This window comes from Etheostoma spectabile, unplaced genomic scaffold (genome assembly GCF_008692095.1).
Source record: "Etheostoma spectabile isolate EspeVRDwgs_2016 unplaced genomic scaffold, UIUC_Espe_1.0 scaffold00000941, whole genome shotgun sequence".
In the NCBI taxonomy this organism is placed as follows: domain Eukaryota; kingdom Metazoa; phylum Chordata; class Actinopteri; order Perciformes; family Percidae; genus Etheostoma; species Etheostoma spectabile.
In genome coordinates, this window is record NW_022602668.1 from 1 (window position 1) to 21,753 (window position 21,753).

General features: G+C 41.4%; 1 protein-coding gene and 2 pseudogenes across 1 annotated transcript; 2 read left to right on the forward strand and 1 right to left on the reverse strand.

Moving 5' to 3' along the window:
* Nucleotides 1-22: 22 nt before the first annotated feature.
* LOC116674645 (very long-chain acyl-CoA synthetase-like) lies at nt 23-4,048 on the forward strand (annotated as a pseudogene).
* On the reverse strand, nt 2,115-6,234 carry LOC116674647 (histidine decarboxylase-like; annotated as a pseudogene).
* Nucleotides 6,235-15,820: 9,586 nt separating this feature from the next.
* On the forward strand, nt 15,821-21,345 carry LOC116674646 (uncharacterized). The gene is made up of 2 exons (XM_032507015.1): nt 15,821-18,969; nt 19,699-21,345. Exons 1-2 carry the CDS (start codon nt 18,244-18,246, stop codon nt 20,920-20,922), a joined length of 1,950 nt encoding a protein of 649 aa, XP_032362906.1. The 5' UTR covers nt 15,821-18,243; the 3' UTR covers nt 20,923-21,345.
* Nucleotides 21,346-21,753: the final 408 nt, after the last annotated feature.

Sequence of the window (21,753 nt, forward strand, 5' to 3'; positions counted from 1 at the left end):
CTGTTTTTTTTTTAAAGATGGGATGTCCGTATGCCTCATAAGGTACGACACAGAGAAAGAGGAGCAGTCAAGACTCCCGAGGATGTTTGCATTGAGGTCCCCAGAGGTGAGCGATCTCCTCCAAAACTGTAGCGCTCCCTTGACCCTCTAGCTCTGACTAACAGTTATCCTGTGCTTGTTGCTTTCTCACGCAGGAGAGACCGGTTTGTTGGTGGCTAAGATCGCAGAAAGATCACCTTTTATCGGGTACGCCAGGAACAGTCAGCAGACAGAGAAGAAGAAGGTGAGAGATGTGTTTGTGAAGGGAGACCTCTACTTCACAGCGGCGACCTTCTGAAGATAGACGACGAGGGATTTGTCTTCTTTCAAGACCGCATTGGAGACACTTTCAGGTGAGCGGGTGAAAGAAATTAAACAGATTTGACAAGCTGAGCAAATAATGGAGACAACATCTCAGTGTCACTGTTTATGTTAGATAACAACTAGATACATTTCATCACTGGACACTGAATTTAAATGTAGGACATAACATCAAATTTGACTTTATTTAAGATCATTATAGAATCTTCATGCAACTATTACTTTATTTCAGCATTTTCTGCAAATGATTTTTTTTCCCTTTCCTATGTTTGTATGTAATTTATAACAAACTGTCCTCAGTGCAATGAAAATTTTGCAGCGAGGATGCACATAATGTCTTTGAATTGTCATCCAATACAGGTGGAAAGGAGAAAATGTGGCAACCACAGAAGTGGCTGACCATTTGCTCATGGTGGACTGCATTAAAGAGGCTAATGTCTACGGTGTGAAGGTGCCAGGTATAATGATTAGCAATAATTTAAGATTTATAAAGGACATATGGTTACAACAAGAACATACGATTAAACAGTAATAAGAAGATCTTGTGTCGTTAAAGTGTTTTTGTAATTTAAGGTTTGTAAGACCATTTTGACCTATAGAACCCTTTACATACCAATTAATAATTAACCATTTTAAGCAAGAATCACGTGAGTTAAACATATGGAATTGAGAAGAAATTTAAAACAAGAAAGCATGTATTTGAAACAAGTGCTCAGAGCTGTTGATACTCGCGTCCTGAAATAAGTCCTCTTTCTACTTTTGACTGATTAGGACACGAGGGAAGAATTGGAATGGCAGCGCTGACGCTCAAAGAAAACATGGACTTTGACGGCGAAGCTGCATATCAGCACGTCAAAAACTTCCTCCCCAGCTATGCAAGACCACGCTTCATCCGCATACAGGTAAACAGTGTGTTGCTGAATATAATTGCAACACATTAAGAAATGGAGGTATGTCTTGCAACCATTAAATAACCATTTATGTTTCTCTGGCAGGATGCACTGGTCGTAACCGGGACGTTTAAGCAAATGAAGGTGAAGCTGGGAGAGGAGGGATTTAACCCGGCCGTCATCAGGGACCTTTGTTCTACCTGGAGGACAACAAGGGCTACGTACCTATGACTCAGGAGATATTCAGCTCCATCACAGAGGGAAGAATCAGGCTGTGAATGAGTGCAGCGTTTATTATGGATTGTCAACCTCAAAATAATACATTTGATTTGTGGGTATTAGGTGATACAGGATGCCAAATAATGATAAATGACCTGCACATTGTATTGACATATTTCAATGGATATAATTTAGTTTAAAACAATTTTTTAATAAAAAGAGAAAACATTTAAAAAACACGATTGTATATGAGCAACGTGATCTTCAATTCAGTACAGTCAATAACTGACTGTGCGTACTCAGCACCAGCAACCCCTGGCACAGTAGTAAATTGCTTCATTATCAATAGCTGAATTTTGATGTGTGTAAACTGTACACGACTCTGGGATGATTACAGGAGCTCGGTGCAGTGGCAGTTTCCAGAGTAGTAGGAGAGGGAGCTGTGTTGGCTACAGTAGAAGAAGTCATACAGTTCATTCTTCTGCAGGTGGAGGACAAGTGTTTTGGGGTGCCTGTGAAACCTTCACAGGGCAGCACAGCTGGTGGGGGCCACATTGCACCCACTGGTTGCAGAAACTGGGCACGCTGTAGAACTTTGTGAGCTTTTTCAGGACCTGTTTACCCAGAATATTGAAGGCATCTCTGTTATCTTAAACAGAGGACCAGATCCTGCCGTTGATGGCGTGCTGGGGGGGAGGGTGCCTGCAGCATCTTTACTTCTAGGCCTTGTTTCAAAGTTGTAGCCAGACAGCGGCCCGTTGCAAGTGTAAGGCAGAGGCTCGCTGCTGCAGCTAAGAGAGCGCATCGGTCTTCTAGATCGATTCCAAGCCTTGTCAATCCACAGCTCCACTTGAGCCTTGTCCATCCGAAGGCGGCGTCCTCTCTCTCCTTAGACCTGGTATCTGAGTCTGGGTCTTGGTTTTCTTCTATCGCCTCATCTTTCACTGACTTTGGTTGGTCTGCATTATTCAGAGCCTGTGTCTCAGCCAGAAGAGTGGAAGCCGTTTTGGAGATGATGCTCCAGTCCTTAAGGATGTCCTCTGCGGTAGTGAACTGTGAGGTCACTGTGAATCGGATGATACGCTTGGTGTGAATGTCAGCAGGGATGAGGTACATTGTGCCTGACCGGGTTAGTCTCCTCAGCAGCTCCTGGGTCAAAGCATTTCCACCCTAGAAAAAATTAAATAACATATTCACAACCGCTTTTTTCAAGACCAAAAAGCTCAAAGCTTCCAACCGAAACTGAAGCCATCATAGGTCAAGGTTTCAGCTTGTTTTAATGCCTCTGATATTGTTGTTCCCTTCACCTGCGCCTGATAAAACTAGTTGACCTCATTCATCACCTTTCAACAATGATTAGCCAGTGAAAGACATGTTGCTTAACAACGTGAACCGGATAGTACAAAATGTGCAACATACTTTCAGGCAGAACACCACCAGGCCAAGGTGCCTCTCAGCGGGGACCTCAAAATTGGGTCACTCTTTATGTGAGACTCCAAGAGTTTAGCCATCTCAATCCCCTAGAACACAAAGAAGAACTTACATGTAAATCCTGAAACTTACAAACGGATCAAATCTGTGGGTGGTCACAGAATTCCCTAAAGTAAATAACCTTTGTGTTTGGTCCCACTTCTGATGATATTTGATATTTATTCCTAATTGATTAGCATGAAGAGAACCGAGTGCCACTTACATGTCTGATATGAGCCTGGAGGTTTTTCAGTCAAAGGACCGCATAACAAACCAGAGTTTGAGAGAACGAAAACGTCGGCTGAGGGGAATTGCCAATGCTGAACATCAGAAAGAAGTAGTGTCATTGTGTGAAATGATTCACTATGATAATTGTATCTTTAAGGGAAGACATGACAGTTTGATACCATAAAGTCCGTGGCTGCCTGTGAGTTTTCATGTCTGAGGTAAACAGGATCAACTGTGAACGTCTGTTGGAGCTTATATTTGTCCTTTACCCTGAGAAAACAAAGTTAAACCATATCAGCAAGACGTGTCCTTCACATTCACGTCACATATTGTGTGTATGTATGGTTTTGATTTTTTTGTTTCAGACCTATACTTTCATAGATAATGTTTAGTTCTGGTGGTAGGTAAGGCTTCGGGTATGGGTTAGAAAGCTCACCAGAATGCTGTGCAGTCAAAGTGGACCATCATCCACTTGGAGGGGTTGAAGACAAAAGAGTGAGCCAATTCAATTCCCTCCAGGGACCAGCGGAGCTCAGGACAGAAGTAGGCTGAGCCAGCGTACGCAGCGTCAACATGGAGCCACAGTCCTTCTTCTGCACCTGCAAAAGAACATTTAAATGCAAGTACTGTAATTCTCTCGATGCATCTCAATGGAGCAACACAACGTTTTGGCTTCACAGGCAGTGTTGAAACGGACATGATTGGGAGTAAATTTCAAGACATACAGACTGGTCCCAGTTCAGACAGCTTGTCGAAAGCACACACTCCTGTAGTTCCCAAAGTTGCACACAGCTGAACAGGAGAGAAACAAAATCACGGATAAGGTGTAACATGTGTTTTCAGTATGTTGTTGTGTATTTTAAATTATTTTTCATTTAATTTCAATTTATTTTTCAATTACATTTCATGTTTCAGTCCTACAAATTATACAGCTTTGTACAATTAGGTTTAATATTACCACTGACCATTTTTTATATTTTTTTACCTTCTATGCAGCATTGTTTTAAGTTGATTTCAAGCTATTTGCAGTGGTGGAAGAATTACTCAGTTCTTTAAAGTAAAAGTACCGATACATTAATGAAAGAAAATACTCTACTCTACTTTACTCTACTCTTTTAGCATTCAAAATCCTACTTAAGTAAGTATTAGCAGCTTAGTAGCTAAAGTTCTGCAGTAAAATGTCCCCTGTTAATGATAAATTATTGTATATTACATTATTAGCTGCCATTTTCTCTAACTGGTTCCAGAAAATGGCAGCTAATAATGTAATACCCTGGTAGGGGTGACGGGCAGTAAGTAAGTAAGTAAGTACATTATTAGCTGCTCGAGGTGGAGCTAGTTTTAACTACTTTGGTAGGCCAGTTGTTCCTATCCTAGGGGTTGGGCACCTTTCCAGGATAAACCTGAGGGGTTGTATGTGATTAATGGAAGAAGGAAAAAGTTTTGGTACACAAATGTGTATTACTTTTTCAGGCCTTTCTCTAATATTTGCTTTTTTGTTCAAATATTAGACAGTCTTATCTATTTAGCCTCAAACTATTATTTAAAATACATTATCTTAGAAGTTCAGAATCAAAATGTCTCCTTGAAAGAACATAATTTGAAAAGACTGCATATTATGTGACATGCAGAAAATCACTTTAACATCTTATTGTACAATAGACTATGCTTTCAAAAATAGTTGTCAGTATACTGTGCATTGCGTGATGTCAGATATAACAATGAAAAACACTTGTGTAAGATTTGTAAATTCTCCACCTCAACACCTCCATGGTACCCAGTCCATCCTTCCGTGTCAATACCTACCATGAAAGGGACCAGTCCCCTTCTCCTGTCTTCTTGTATGGCTTGTGTCAGCGTGTCTCCTTTCAGAGACAACTGCTCATCAGTGGGCAGAAACCTGATCTTCCCAGAGAGATCAGACCTGCCTTCTCAACTGAGGAATGAGCCTGTAAAAGCAATCAACTTAGTTCACAGGTTGTTTTTTTTCCAACTGATTGACAGAAATGTATTGTAAGAAGTGATGACACTGACCTGATCTGAAGCGTAAGCCACCAGTCTTGAATTTAGGGCAGAGTCGTCCACGTCCTGGTCGAGCTCAGCCTGCAGCTGCAAAAATTGTCTTTCCTGGCTGCCAGCAGAGCAACCAGTGTGCTCTCACTGACTGTACTCTAACAGGAGAGTCAGATAGAGCAGAGAGATAATATGTTGCCACAGGGACTACTATGTGAAGATTTTGGGGTTTAAAATAAACAAGATCAAACCTGCAGTATGCCTCCACCTCTGCTGTCAGGATGGTGATGCAGGAAGAAGGAGGGGAGCCCAGTGCTTTACACAACCAGTCCATTACATTCATTTCCAGTTCGGTACATGCTGGGCTGGAGGCCTGTTGAAAAACGTAACACTGACGTGGATAATATCATTTTATTTATTTAGAGGACTTAAAGACTTAATTGTTGTGATGTGTTTGTTGTTTTAGGTAGTGTTGAAAAAAGTGTGTGTTATTGCCTTACCCAGGTGAATCAACACAGTTAATGGCGTCAGCCAGCATGTCTCCAAGCATAGAGGGCCATGAAGTCAGACTAGGGTAGTAGGCGTGCATATGAGGGCTCTGCCAGTGAACCACCTGGTGAAAAAAGATGAGAAAATACGTGCTTCCTTGCCAAAGTTTTAAATTACTGATATGATAATGGATGACAGGAGGAACTTACTCCTGGCATGATGACTTTCTCGATGTCGTTGAAGATAGTCTCCCAGTCCTCCGGCTCTGTGGGCGCTGTGTCAGGGAGAAGCTCCTTCATGTAACCTGGCTTCACATCTGGAATCACCCTCCTCTCCCTGATGGAGCCCAGATACTGTGTGATGTAGTCCACCAGCTCCTTACCTGATCAGCAAAAGACACTGTAACCGATGAATTGATATTCCTATTACAGACTACCATTCATGTTTGTTGTGCCTCTTGTTTACTATTATTGTTTTCAGTGAAATATAACAACATAGACAGATAAGCCAATATAGTCAAATGGAAAGTATCATTACCTCTGCGATTGTATTCCTCAGCCTGCATTATTTTGAGATGAGAGCTCTTTGGGTTAATTTGTTGTGTGTAACAGGTGGCGCAGTGATGTGTGTTCTGTAGCGGAGATCACAGACCTATAAGACCTCGTTGTGAAGAACACGCCTAAATTGTTGACGCATTTGAACCACCAAACAAATGATTTTCAAATGTATGTTTCCCATCCCACATTGACTCCACATTTGTACTAAATATTTACCTTCTTCGGATGTAATGATTTATTTATTCACATCTCGGTGACACAATACTGTATTTAGCACATTAGGACAATATTATCAACCGTTTCATTAATAGGTAACATTACAGTGCAATATTCTGTATCAATCGCTCTGCACCCGGAACAAATATTCTTTATAGAGAGAGATATGAAAATGTGCATTATTTTATCTGCTATACGGAATTACATACTTCCTACAATTTAAAATATATTTTACTACGATATACAGTGGGGCTCAAAAGTTGGGCACCCCAGGTAAAAATTGTATTAATGTGCATAAAGAAGCCAAGAAAAGATGGAAAATCTCCAAAAGGCATCAAATGACAGATTAGACGTTTGTATAATGTGTCACAAAAAGTTAGATTTAATTTCCATTATTTACACTTTCAAAATAACAGAAAATAAAAAAAATGGCGTCTGCAAAAGTTTGGGCACCCTGCAGAGTTTCTAGCATGCACCGCCCCCTTTGGAAAGCTGAGACCTGGCAGTAGGCTCGTTGGAGATGAGCCAGGTCGGCGCAGAATCGATCACCGGCGATCGGCGCCCGTTGCATGCCGGTTAGATTTGTGTCCGACTTGCTCTGACGTCATGCACACGTGGGCAACGGAAATCTCACGAGAGCAAGGCGCCCGCAGTTCTGAGACGCAGGCGACGCAGTAGCTTTTCACCGACTGCAAGAGCCAGGCGGACCCAGAGCATGCTGGGAAACGCCGGCTTTTCATCTGATTTAACACCGGATTGGTTTACAACATGATGACGTTTTATATCAACTTTTTATTGTTTTTGAATCGGAGGGATTTAAATTGCTATTCGTCTGATTTAAAGACTTATTCTGTCCAGAACACATGTTGTGAGGCTGATAGAGACGTTTAGAAGTCAGAGAGACTCAATCCGTCCAGATCACTGATCATCTACAGTCTGTTAATTAAAATCAGCAACAGATCTCATGTAGAGCACTTTGCCAGCTACTCTGTCATAATTCAAACAACTGGAGACTGTGTACAAGCTGATATGTGGGTCTGATTATATTTTATTAAATCGGAATTGCACCACAGTGTTTTTGTCACTTCCTGTCCAGCCTGAAGGCTGCTGGAAACTGTCCGACTTTACCGCAGCTTTTTGTCCCCGCCCCCGCTGCTGCCGCCTGCTCTCGTCTACTTTACAGGCGAGGCGCAGTTCATCTCGAACGAGCCTATGGTCATGGATTGTTCTCAATCATCATCTGGAAAGACCAGGTGATGTCAATCTTAAGGTTTTAAATGCCCAGACTCATCTGACCTTGCCCCAACAATCAGCACCATGGGTTCTTTTAAACAGTTGTCTAGAAAACTGAAACTGAAAATAGTTGACGCTAACAAAGCAAAAGAAGGCTATAAGAAGATGGCAAAGCGTTTTAAGATGCCAATATCCTCTGTTCAGAATGTAATTAAGAAATGGCAATCATCAGGAACAGTGGAAGTTAAAGCAAGATCTGGAAGACCAAGAAAAATATCAGACAGAACAGCTCGCAGGATTGTGAGAAAAGCAAGTCCAAGTACCTCTTCTTTGTCCTCACCAAAAATCAGCGCTTGAAGTTTTCAAATGAACACATAGACAAGCCTGATGAGTAGTGATAAGTATATACTATTAGGGAGGGGTCAAAATTCCCCCCGTAAAGGAAGCTGCGCACGTCGTTTGTCAAAATCTGATGGAAACAAAGCCGTTTTAAGACCGGCTGTCGGCTCTAATGCTGTGATGTGAGGTTGTGTGATTAGGTTGTTAGTCTGTGTGCGTTTTCCAGGACAAATTAGTCATGTTTTAAGCATGCTATTACGGTACTCTAGCTATGACACACATTTCTTTTGTGAAGCGTGATGACGTTAGCTGTAGTGCGTGCATGGCCAATGGGTAGGAGCTATAATAATACAATATGATATAAATTAAACTATACTAATATAATATAAATAATATATATGTATATGCGTAGTGTGTATTGGTATTGCAGGGTGTGTATTTGTGTTGTGTGTGTGTATTTGTGTTGCAAGGTGTGTAGTTGTGTTGTAGAATGTGTATATGCGTTATAGTGTGTATTTGTGTTGCAGGGTGTGTATTTGTGTTGTTTGTATGTGTGTATTTGTGTTGCAGGGTGTGTAGTTGTGTTGAGAGTGTGTATATGTGTTGTAGAGTGTGTATATATACGTTGTATGTGTATTTGTGTTGCAGGGGGTGTATTTGTGTTGCATGGTGTGTGTGTGTGTGTGTGTGTGTGTATTTGTGTTGCAAGGTGTGTAGTTGTGTTGTAGAATGTGTATATGCGTTGTAGTGTTTATTTGTGTTGCAGGGTGTGTATTTGTGTTGTAGAAGGTTGTCCCTTCTGCCATTTCTGTCTATATATAAAATACTAAGTTGGCAAAACAAAATCTAAATATTCTATTCTTTATAAATCTTTTATGCTAAGAGAGAAAGGTGAATCAAAAGGGTGACTATTTAAGTCCCTGAGAAATGTTTTACTTTTCTCACACTCAAAAATAGGTGTGATAGTGTTTCATCCGTATCACCACAGAAGGAACAGGCACTGCTTATGTTTGCATCTCTGGCTCTGTTGGATTGTGATTAAGTATCACAGAACTATTAATGTCTTTATAAAGCATCTCAATAACATTAATAAAAGCATCACCAAAACCAAATAATTTAAGAGTCTTCAAAAGAAAAGTATGCTCAATAGTATCAAAGGCCTTGTAGAAATCTAGAAAAAGATTAAGATCTGACGATTTTCCATAAAGCCAGATTGTGTTTCAGAGATGATGTCACCAAGGCCTGTTTTAAGGCTATTGGCATAAACTAAGGCTATTATTTTAAAATCAGTCGTTATTAGGGAAATTGGACACCAGTTGTCAACAAACCGTGTGTCCTTACCGTGTTTAGGGATAAGTGAAATAATACCTTGTTTCATAGTGGTGGTCATCTCTTTCTGCTCCACACATCCTTTATACATACAAAGCAGTGGAACCTGAGTATATTCTCAAAAATGCACATAGAATTCTACAGAAAGCCGTCCATACCAGGAGCCTTTCCTTTTTTTCATGGAATGGATAGCTTTCATTATTCCAGCAGCTGTTATATTAGAATCACAAAGCTTTCACAAAGTAATGTTCGGGATGTACTTACTTACTTCTTCAATAAACAAGGTGCAATTACTGAGACTAAACTTGGAAGAGTATACATTTTTTATTTAAAAAAAAAAAATGCTGTGCCAAAATCTGAAATTGAAAAAGTGACAGTAGATGTGGGGCCATTTATATTAAGAGAAGTTCAAGTTTTTCTTTGCCCATTTCTTTCTCTAGCGCGTTCTTCTCGCCTCTTATAGCCATTTGGCCCTTGTTCTTATAAAGGCCCCTCTGGTAAATCCAAACAGAGCTCCTCAAGTTGTAAGTTAAGCCTTTTAATTTCTATCTTTCTTCTTCATTAATAGTATATTTAGATAATTCATTTAATCTATCAAGTAATTTAGTTTACATGTGATTTTGATTAGCTTTTAACAATCTCTTAATAGCAATACATCTGGTCTTGTACTTACATTTTCTACGAGTTGCTGTAACAGGCTACACAGGCTGCAAGTTACCCAACAGTCCAACTTTACTGGCTGAAAGTGAAAATAAAGATATGTTAGCCTAACTTAACGTTACACTGATTCGGACTAATGTTTAGAGTAAATGCGTGGCAATGAATGACTGAAAAAGTACTCGCTTAAATATCACAATTTTGAAGTGACTTTTCCAAATATAACGTTTTAGATAATGGCCTTTAAGATACAAGCTAACGTAATCTACTAAAAATGATCCTGATATCGGCCTGCGCTTCCACACCTCCTCCGCCCTAACAAGCTAAATTGGCTAACGTTTGTCTTGCAGTTTCATGGCTCAATTCACGGTAACATACAATGAGGCCCAACGGGAGATGACATACACTTTTTCTCTGTCGGAGTATGCAAGCAAACCAGTTTCAGCTGTGCTGACAGATTACGCGGGGCAAGCTGCGTCTGAGCTCCGTAATCAGAGCATGGCGAGGAGTTTGCGGTAGAATAGAGAGGTTTCGTCCGTTTGCAACAGCAGATTTAACACTCTTCAAATTCTGTCAACGTGTCTCCACAAAAAAACAAGAGTAAATCACTAATTTAGCAGAAGGACCTTTTTTTGTAGAATAATAAGACCAAAATAAAATACAAGAAAGGCAGACCATAATTCACACAAAAAAGGATAAGGCTACCTTTAAAAATAATTTTCGCCTGATCATTTTTCAACCACTTTTTACACAAAAGTTACACACAAATAATAAAAACGTCACAACACTGGACATCGGTAATTTTCTTTGTCGGGTTCACTCTTCATTCTCTGCATACAGTGTGTTTCAGTATTCCCAAATTCTAATAATTACTGTTGCGAACCACAGTTTTTATGATCCACCATAATTTATTGAAGTAAATGTCCTGTTAGCGTAACTGCCTTGTTTGACTGTGTTATTTTAATGCAGTTTGGTAGGCCTACTTCTGTAAGTATAGGTCATTATATAGGTAGGGGTTATCACGGTGTGGTGGTCAGTCACACACTAACTACTTTCGACCTGAGGAAGATCACCCGTGGTTGAAACAATTGTGGTACAATGAATGCACATAAGTACAAGACAGAGGTGTGCCACTTTTTCTGGTACGCCAGGTTCAGAACCTCGTGGTTACGCATCTTCACTTTGTTTCCTGGGTGTTTGATATGTTCCTGTCAAAAATGGGCATTATAATTTTTCCAAACTGTTTAATATATTTTTCTGTTACCTCAGTGACAATGTTTGAATAAAGCTAAGTTTTTGTCATATGTGGACAAACATGTGGAAACATTTGTTTGTTTTAGTCACTCTTTGTATCATGTTACCTCTTATGTATGTGCAAAATACAAATTACAAACTTTTCCGATGTAATTTTAGATCATCTGAATTTCTAACCATGTGCATGAAGCGGCTTTGACTGAAATTTATCAACAGGTATGTGTCTGACTTGTACGCTAAACACAAAATGCTGTAATGCCACATTTCCCATAGAGGACACGTTGTGTAGAGGTTATACGCCGTTTTGTGTTGCAATACAATATTTAACCAGGACATGTCCTTTATTTCCCACACAAAGCAAATTTCAAGGATTGCTTTTTCACCTTCGTAATACTGCAAAAATCAGGAATATCCTGTATTTTAATCCTTTGTGCAGATCGCAGATCGACATGAAATGAAATATTAACATTGGTATTAACCTGCAAACGTTCAATTCAATTTTATTTATAGTATCAATTCATAACAAGAGTTATCTCGAGACACTTTACACATAGAGTAGGTCTAGACCACACTCCAGAATTTACAAGGACCCAACAGTTCTAGTAGTTCTCTCCAGAGCAAGCAACAGGGCCACATTGATGAGGAAAAACTTCCTTTTAGGCGGAAACCTCGGACAGACCCCGACCCAGACCCAGGCCCAGACCCAGACCAGGCACAAAAAATAGTAGTTTGTAGCAGTTATTTGTAGTAGTTCATGGCATAGCAGGGCAGTGTGCGGCCCTACAAGGCACAGCAGGACGTAGCTGGGCACCGCAGAGCGTAGCAGGGCGTAGCAGGATATAACAGAACGTGTAGCGGGACCACGGGGAAAATCTACTGGGAATCTTTAATTCCTGGTATTAACTGGAAAAAAGCTTGGTTGTTACCTAGTAAATACTGAATTACAAATAGAGTAAAGTAGGTTCAAATCAAAAATTATTGATCAAATGTTCCCGTAAATGTTACAGTAGCCAGAGATGCAAACATAAGCAGTGCCTGTTCCTTCTGTGGTGATACGGATGAAACACTATTTTGAGTGTGAGAAAAGTAAAACATTTCTCAGGGACTTAAATAGTCACCCTTTTGATTCACCTTTCTCTCTTAGCATAAAAGATTTATAAAGAATAGAATATTTAGATTTTGTTTTGCAAACTTAGTATTTTATATATAGACAGAAATGGCAGAAGAGACAACCTTCCTTCCAGGTATTTAAGTTAGAAATAGATTTGCTCCTTAAATGACTCCATTTAATTTAAAACAAGAAAAAAAAAAAAAAAAAAGATTGGCTTCTGTGTCTCCTCTACACAGTCTGGAAATCGTGAAAAGTTTTCCTCTTTGTGTTGTATGGGACTTAGTCTGACACAGCTATCCAGCAAGCTAGCTAAAAACGGCAAAAAAACTACCAGACATTTAAATGAGAAAAAGAAAAACCGCGTAGTAACATACCGTATGCAACCTAGCTATCAGAATAACTGCAGCAAAAAAAAAAAAAAAAAAGTGACTAGTCGAGACGTGTCCCCCCGCTGTACTTAAAGCCTGAGAACCCCAGCGGGACACAGTAATGCTCGTCCCGATTTTAGCTGCTATTCATTGGCCATCAACGCACCCAACGTCCCCAGCCTTAGGCTCCAGGAAAATGACTGATACAGCTAGCACACACTTCAACACAAATACACACACTCTACAACACAAATACACACCCTGCAACACAAATAAACACTACAACGCATATACACATTCTACAACACAAATACACACCTTGCAACACAAATACACACACACACACACACACACACACACACACACTACAACACAAATACACCCCCTGCAACACAAATAAACACTACAACGCATATACACATTCTACAACACAAATACACACCTTGCAACACAAATAACACACACACACACACACCACACACACACACACACACACACACACACACACAACACAAATACACCCCTGCAACACAACACACACACACACACACACACACACACACTTCAACACAAATACACCCCCTGCAACACAAATACACACTACAACGCATATATACACACTCTACAACACATATACACACACACACTACAACACAACTACACACCTTGCAACACAAATACACACACACACACACACATTCCAACACAAATACACCCCCTGCAACACAAATACACACTACAACGCATATATACACACACTCTACAACACAACTAACACCCTGCAACACAAATACACACAACACAAATACACCCCCTGCAACACAAATACACACTACAACGCATATATACACACACTCTACAACACAAATACACACCCTGCAACACAAATACACACAACACAAATACACACACACAACACAAATACACCCCCTGCAACACAAATACACACACTCTACAACACAACTACACACCCTGCTACACAAATACACAAAACACAAATACACACACACAAACAACAAATACACACCCTGCAACACAAATACACACTATAACGCATATACACATTCTACAACACAACTACACAAAATGCAATACAAATACACACACACACAACACAAATACACACCCTGCAATACCAATACACATTACAACGCATATACATATATATTTTTATTTATATCACATTATTATTTATATTATATTAGTATAGTTTAATTTATATCATATTGTATTATTATACCTCCTACCCATTGGCCATGCACGCACTACAGCTAACGTCATCACGCTTCACAAAAGAAATGTGTGTCATAGCTAGAGTACCGTAATAGCATGCTTAAAACATGACTAATTTGTCCTGGAAAACGCACACAGACTAACAACCTAATCACACAACCTCACATCACAGCATTAGAGCCGACAGCCGGTCTTAAAACGGCTTTGTTTCCATCAGATTTTGACAAACGACGTGCGCAGCTTCTTTTACGGGGGGAATTGACCCCCTCCTATTAGTTCATCCTAAGAGGGGGATTTACAGGCCCCCCACCTAGTAGTGCATCCTAAGAGGGGAAATTTGACCCCTCCCTAATAGTATATCCTTATCACTACTCTGATGCATTGTGGGTACAAGTTCTGTGAACCAATGAGGTTAAAATATAACTTGTTGGCCAGAATGAGCAAAGGTATGTTTGGAGAAGAAAGGGCACAGAATTTAATGAAAAGAACCTCTGTCCAACTGTTAAGCATGGGGGGGAATCAATCATGCTTTGGGGTTGTATAGCAGCCAGTGGCACAGGGAACATTTCACGAGTAGAAGGAAAAATGGATTCAATAAAATGTCAGCAAATTTTGGACGCTAACTTGATGCCATCTGTGAAAAAGCTGAAGTTAAAGAGAGGATGGCTTCTACAAATGGATAATGATCCTAAACACACCTCAAAATCCACAGTGGATTACATCAAGAGGCGTAAACTGAAGGTTTTGCCATGGCCTTCACAATTTCCTGGCCTCAACTTAATTGAAAATCTATGGATAGACCTTAATAGAACTGGAAGACTTTTGGAAGGAAGACTGGGCGAAGATACCTCAAACAAGAATTGAAAGACTCTTGGCTGGCTACAAGAAGCGATTCCAAGCTGTAATACTTGCCAAAGAAGGGGGGGGGGGGGGGGGGGGGGGGGTTACAAGGTATTAACTCTGCAGGGTGCCTTAACTTTTGCAGATGCCATCTTTTAGTTTTCTGTTATTTTGAAATTGTAAATGATGGAAAATAAATCTAACTTTTTGTGACACATTATACAAATGTCTTGATGCCTTTGGAGATTTTTCCATATTTTCACGGCTTTTTATGCACATTAATACAAATTTTTACTTAGGGTGCCCAAACTTTGAGCCCCACTATATCACCATACACTTAAAAATGTTTTGGATTGCGTTTTATATACAGTGTGTGTGTATGTATGTATATGGGGTATATACATATTCATATACACATATGTAGGCTACATATATACATATTCAGCTATTTGGCATTTTTTAATGTATAAACTTGAATACAATAAAAATACGTAATGTACATTCAGTCATATTTTGTAATAGGGCTGCACGATTATGGCCAAATTGATAATCACAATTATTGTCACGATTGTTTGTTGATTTGAACCAAAACAAATTTTATCGTCACAGAGGCTATTTATAACTGCGAGAGGGAGTGTGATGGACGCTAGTGTAGAAGCTATTTTTGCATAGAGAATGTTTTATATATATGAAGAAGCTATTTTAGTATAGAGAATGTTTTATAAATCTTATAGTGAGTGAAGCAAACTATTGTGAAACCAATGATGTCGTTATAATGTGTGTTTTGGTAACCACACTGCTTTCTGGGTCACGCTACAGACCAGGCAGTGTGTCTAACCTGGCATGCAACAAGCTGCAAACTTTTGCAAACATTGTTACATCCTGTGCAAGGACATCTGCATTGCTTAGCAACCGAAAAATGTATTTAATAAAGGAGACTGTTAGAAGATAAGAGAGAGCTGTTTTGTGAGGGAGACGAGTACACCTCGTCTCCTCTCTGCCTCTCTCCTCCTCTGCAGACGAGTAAAAACTATCTCTGTGTCAAGCCTGTTTTCTTGATGTCTTTCCTGGGTCTATTCAAAGATTAATTAAATAACAGTATAAGTGAGAAACTAGGAGTCTGAGTTTAGACCCAACATTTCTCTGGTGCCGAAACCCGGGACCCAAGAACCCGCCGGTTTGGGACGACACGGGACCAACGGGACCACTTAGAATAGAAAATCTGTCGACAGTCTCCGCCTTTGCATCGGGGGGTCCATACCTTGTGTCCGTGTCGGTCCGGATCGTCGGTGACGGGTCCCGCCGAGCCAGGGCAGACATCAAATAGGTAAGAAAAATTCTCCTAACACCACAATTGTTGTCTGAAGTAATGACCTGAGGCCGTTGGGACGCCAATGTAAAAATACTATTTAACGTGCCAAATAGTAAGCCAGAAGGGTGACAATGTACCGTCACCAGTAAGCAGGTCCAGTGCTATTTAACGTGCCAAATAGCAAATAACGGGGGCAACGTGCCGTCCCCAAAGGTGACAACGTGCCGTCACTAAAAACAAAAAGTAGTAGGACACAATTGTTTGGTGTTTGGAGAAGTGAACAAATAACTGGAAGAGATTAAAGGCTGGCACAGATGTGAGATAAAGGTTTTTGTGGTTATGGTATTGAGTTGTATGTGATACGGCAAAGTAGACAAAATTAAGTACAGTATAAATTGTTTCTGAAAATTGTGAATTTGGTTGTTAACAATACTTAGTGTTTGTATGTATCAAATTGAGGAAAACTAAAAAGAGGAAGTTGAATTGTTAAGTGTGTAGGTCTCAGGACCGCGCCCTAAATCATATGATTTTTCTGTTTAAGTGTATGTGAACGGTAGAAAAGCATTGTTGTTTTATTGCTGTTTTGTTGCTGTTTTTTGCTACTGTTTTACTGCTGTTTTATCAATGTTTGATGCTGAAATGTCGCTGTTTTATTAACTGCATGCTGTTGAGAGAGTGATAAAGCTGTTTAACCGCCCGCCGAGGCGCACATACACGAACATACACACACACATCGAGACAGTTCAAAAGAGGAAGTGAAGAATTCACACACACACACACCTCTAGACACACACACACAGTCAGTATTAGAATAAAGGCAAATAGAGACAGCTAGTAAGTAAGCAGGAAAATGGGTAATGCTCAGAGGAAAGCGATAGAGGGATCAGATGATGTTAAGTTTATGCAACCACAGCATCCTGGTTCCACGTGCAGATTAGAAGAGTGGGTAAAGAAGTATGATTTCAAAGCAAAGCTTTCTGAATATGAAGACATAGTCAGAGTAGAAAAGGAATTGGGTGAGAAAAGGAAAGGAAAGTTGTTAAGAGGGAAACAGAGTAGAGTAAGACAGCTTGAAGATGATTTGAGGTTAATCAGAGTGTGGAAAACGGCCAGCGCTAAACGCATGGCTCAGAGACAGGCAAAGCAAGACAAAAAACAGGAAGTACTGGCAGCGCAGTGTAAGATACACCCTGAGCATGAGACAGTTGGAGGGAGAATGGGACGTAGACAGGAAGAACAGGCTGCTGGAGGCAGGGAGGCGGAGCTGAGCGAAGAAGAAGAAATAACAAGCCCCACAGCGCCCCCACCCTATGAGAGCACCAGCACACCAGTATCAGGACACACACGCTTAGCAGATTTGAGAAGAAAAATGCAAGGAACCCCTATTACCTCACATGGCGTTTCAGGCACCCACAATTCATTCCTAGACGCAATAGCGACACCCACAGGTCCCCTGTACCCACCATTGCCACCAGTCGTAACGCCACCTAGCCTCAAAACATCTGATCCTTCCTTCCCTAATCGGTCTAGAGACCCCAACACAGAGAACACTTTCACCATGCCCATGTTTGAAGTAGCCCATCCAAGAGCAGGAGAAGTACAAAATGATGTGATAACCCCCAGCCACATGTTAGTTTACAGACCATGGACTGAGACTGAATGCTTAGAAGCCTGCAAGGGTTAGGATCAGTTGAAGACAATGCCATAGCATGGTGTGAGAACTTCATGGCCCTCCAAGAAACATGGCACCTGAATGGAGCTGAAGTTAACAAAGTCCTACAAATAAGTCTGGGACCACGCCTAGGCAGAGTGAGAGGTAATTGGAACCCAAGAGATGTAGGAGGCCAGCCCTTAGCCCACAAAGAAGAAACAACCCTGACCACAGAGAAAGGTCACACGGCCCCATAGAGATTATTAAGATGAATGACGCCAGGGCAAGATAGGGAAACATAAATCCTTTTCAGCAGATCCCTAAACTTATTCTGAAACTGATGATGAAACCTTTTCCAAAAAAGCCTTACGAGATGCCACTCGCCCAGTATTCCATGCCAATAGTGAAAAAGTTGAACTAGGTGAAACACAAGAAGAACCAATAGTAGTGATAAATTTAAGCGCATGCGCAGTAATGACCAACCCGGAGAAACAACATCCTATGAGAACTTTATTGGTAGGTCCAAAAAGAACCCCAGTGCAGTTTTTATGCGACACCGGAGCTGACGCAACCGTCGTCTCCGCTAAAGTACCAGGCCTGAACCCTAGCGCAAAAACGCTTTGTATTATAGGAGCTAGTGGAATGCCAACATTAGCTCAGTGGTCAAAAAGGATTGACTTACAAGATGAGGATGGTACAGTAGTTACAGCCTCAGTAATCCTAAGTCCCGAGTGTCCCATCAATCTTTTAGGGAGAGACATGCTTCTAAAGTTAAGGTTAAGCCTAGTGTCCACCCCTGAAGGAATGAAAGCCAGAAAACTACCAGAAGAAGAGGTCAAAGGAGCCTGGGTCCAACAGTCCCATAGCATCCCCAACACATTTTACTCATTTGACCCCACTGAAGAGGGGCCTGGATCAATTACCACCAAAATCAGGAACATGGCTGAGCAGCTGCGCACTAAATCCTCGAGATCAGAGCCCCAACGAGAATACCCCCTCCACATTACAGTCAATTTCCAACGAGGAGGAGGGCCACCTCCCGAGGACTGGCTGAGATGGTTCAACAGACAAGGCCCAACTAGAGTGACTATAAAAGAACTCCTGATCACCGAAACAGGCTGGGCTGTAGCCACAGTAAAACTCCCAGAAGATGTCCAAAGCAAAACCCTGACGCACCAACCCCATGTGTCCCTCTGGAAACCAAAAGACTCATTATGGCACCATGCCAAAGAAGTATGCCGAGACCTAACTCAACCAAGGCTCCCCTGGCGCACAGACGAAGAGGGAGTTGACCAAGCCATGGTGCCCCCATATGGACGATGCCAAAGATACAAGTGTAACTGGATCACATGGGCATCCCCAAGGTACACCTAACAAAGTGACCACAACGGATGGTCCTAACTGCCCTCAAGGCGAAGACTTTCCCCAAGTCCCAGACACACTGTGGGCAGCTAGTAAAACAGATGTTGGACTGCTGAAAACCGCATCCCCCATGGACCGGATGGAAAGAACCACACTGGTTTTGCAGTAGTAGACCAAAATAAGACACTGAAATCAGGCAAGCTGGCAGGAAACCAATCAGCCCAAGCAGCAGAAATTGTGGCCCTCACCGAAGCATGTAAACTGTTCGAAGGAAAAGATGTCACAATCTACACCGACAGCCAATATGCCTATGCAACAACACACACCTTTGCCAAATTGTGGGCCAGAAGAGGAATGAAAACATCAACAGGAAAACCTGTTCAACATGCTGCACTATTGACTGAACTGCTATCTGCAGTCATGCTGCCCAGAACATTAGCCATCTGCAAATGCAAAGCCCACACCAATGGACCGGATCTAATCTCACAAGGAAATGCTAAGGCGGATGCAGCAGCAAAAGCAGCAGCAGGCAACACAGTTTTTCAGACCTATGTTGCAAATGAACCCCCAAAAGACATCATTCCCCATGACGTCTTGAAAGACATGCAAAACAGTTCCCCTCCTTCAGAAATCAGCCGATGGCTACTAGAAGGCGCACAACCTGATGACAATGGACTCTATAGAGTGGCAGGCAAATTGTGTCTGCCAAGAGCGTTGTTTCCAGCTGTAGCTAAATTGAGCCATGGGCGGAGCCATATCTCAAACAGGAGGGGTGGTATCCATAGTGGGGGAAACACATGGTCTAATTACCTATTTAAAACTTTTTGTAGAAGCTGTCTCACATGTTGCAGACACAACATACAGGGTAATGCTAGGCCAAAACGCGGACAAACACCACAAGGCACATATCCATTTGAGATTGTACACATGGATTTCATTGAGTTACACAGAAGCGGGACATATAAATACTGCTTAGTGTTGATTGATTCATTTTCAAAGTGGGTAGAAGTTGTGCCCTCCAAAACAAATGACGCGCTCACAGTGGCAAAAGCCATCTGCAAACACATAGTACCGTCACACGGCATTCCAAAGATACTGTGGAGCGACAACGGTAGCCACTTCACTAATAGTATAGTGAAAGTCATGTCAAATCACCTAGACATTGACCTTAAGTTCCACTGTGCATATCACCCACAGAGTGCAGGACTAGTGGAAAGGACAAACGGCACAATCAAAGCTAGGCTTAGGAAAACAATGGAGGAAACAGGGAAACCATGGCCTGAGTGCCTTAGCCTAGTTAAGACATACATGCGCATCACACCAAACAACACAGGATGTACACCATTCGAGATAGTGACAGGAAGACCATTTCACTTGCCCCTAGTGGTAGACCCATTAGTGCAGGATCAAGAAGGTGAAGTTGACCCTATCACTAAATGGTTGTGTGAACTGTTTAAAAAACAAGACGTTAGAAGAGCAAATGATCTGCCTAGTACTCCTTTGTCTCCCACACAGACTCTGCTGACACCAGGAGACTGGGTTCTGCTCAAGGTGATCAAGAGAAAGTATTGGCACAGCCCGAGGTGGGACGGTCCGTTTCAGGTTCAACTGACCACGCCCACCGCCATTAAGGTAACAGAACGAGACACGTGGATCCACCAGTCACACACTAAAAAGGCGGTCATTGGCATTATCAAGGTCCAATATCAGCAGCTGAACCAACAGGACGGAAAAACCCCAGACCTCTATCCCATTCCCGATTACGAGCTTGACGACGACAGTTATGTGTAAAGCCCACACATCCTGTCCACCTATCCTGGTCCCCACATGCACACGACGCTGAGGGTCTGTGCCACCGGTGAGGGCATGTGCTAGTAACCTCTGCCCTCCACTAACCCTAATCCTTTCCCCATCATGTTTTCCCATTCCTAAAGAGACTGATCCAGATGACGGACTGGCCAAGAGGCGATCGTTTCCAAGCGGAAAGGTCGAGTGGGAATTTTTCCCTTCATTATAAGTGCAGAAGGGTTTTCGCCCACTCCTGTCCAAGCATCACCTGTTGTACAGTTTGTTAAATGACAGTCATGAATTAAATTCTCCTTCGGAGAACATTTATGTCTCGATGTGAAGAATCTATGTATACGCTCTAGGTTCCCAAAACTCACAACAGGAGGGATATGTAGAAGCTATTTTTGCATAGAGAATGTTTTATATATATGAGAAGCTATTTTAGTATAGAGAATGTTTTATAAATCTTATAGTGAGTGAAGCAAACTATTGTGAAACCAATGATGTCGTTATAATGTGTGTTTGGTAACCACACTGCTTTCTGGGTCACGCTACAGACCAGGCAGTGTGTCTAACCTGGCATGCAACAAGCTGCAAACTTTTGCAAACATTGTTACATCCTGTGCAAGGACATCTGCATTGCTTAGCAACCGAAAAATGTATTTAATAAAGGAGACTGTTAGAAGATAAGAGAGAGCTGTTTTGTGAGGGAGACGAGTACACCTCGTCTCCTCTCTGCCTCTCTCCTCCTCTGCAGACGAGTAAAAAACTTATCTCTGTGTCAAGCCTGTTTTCTTGATGTCTTTCCTGGGTCTATTCAAAGATTAATTAAAT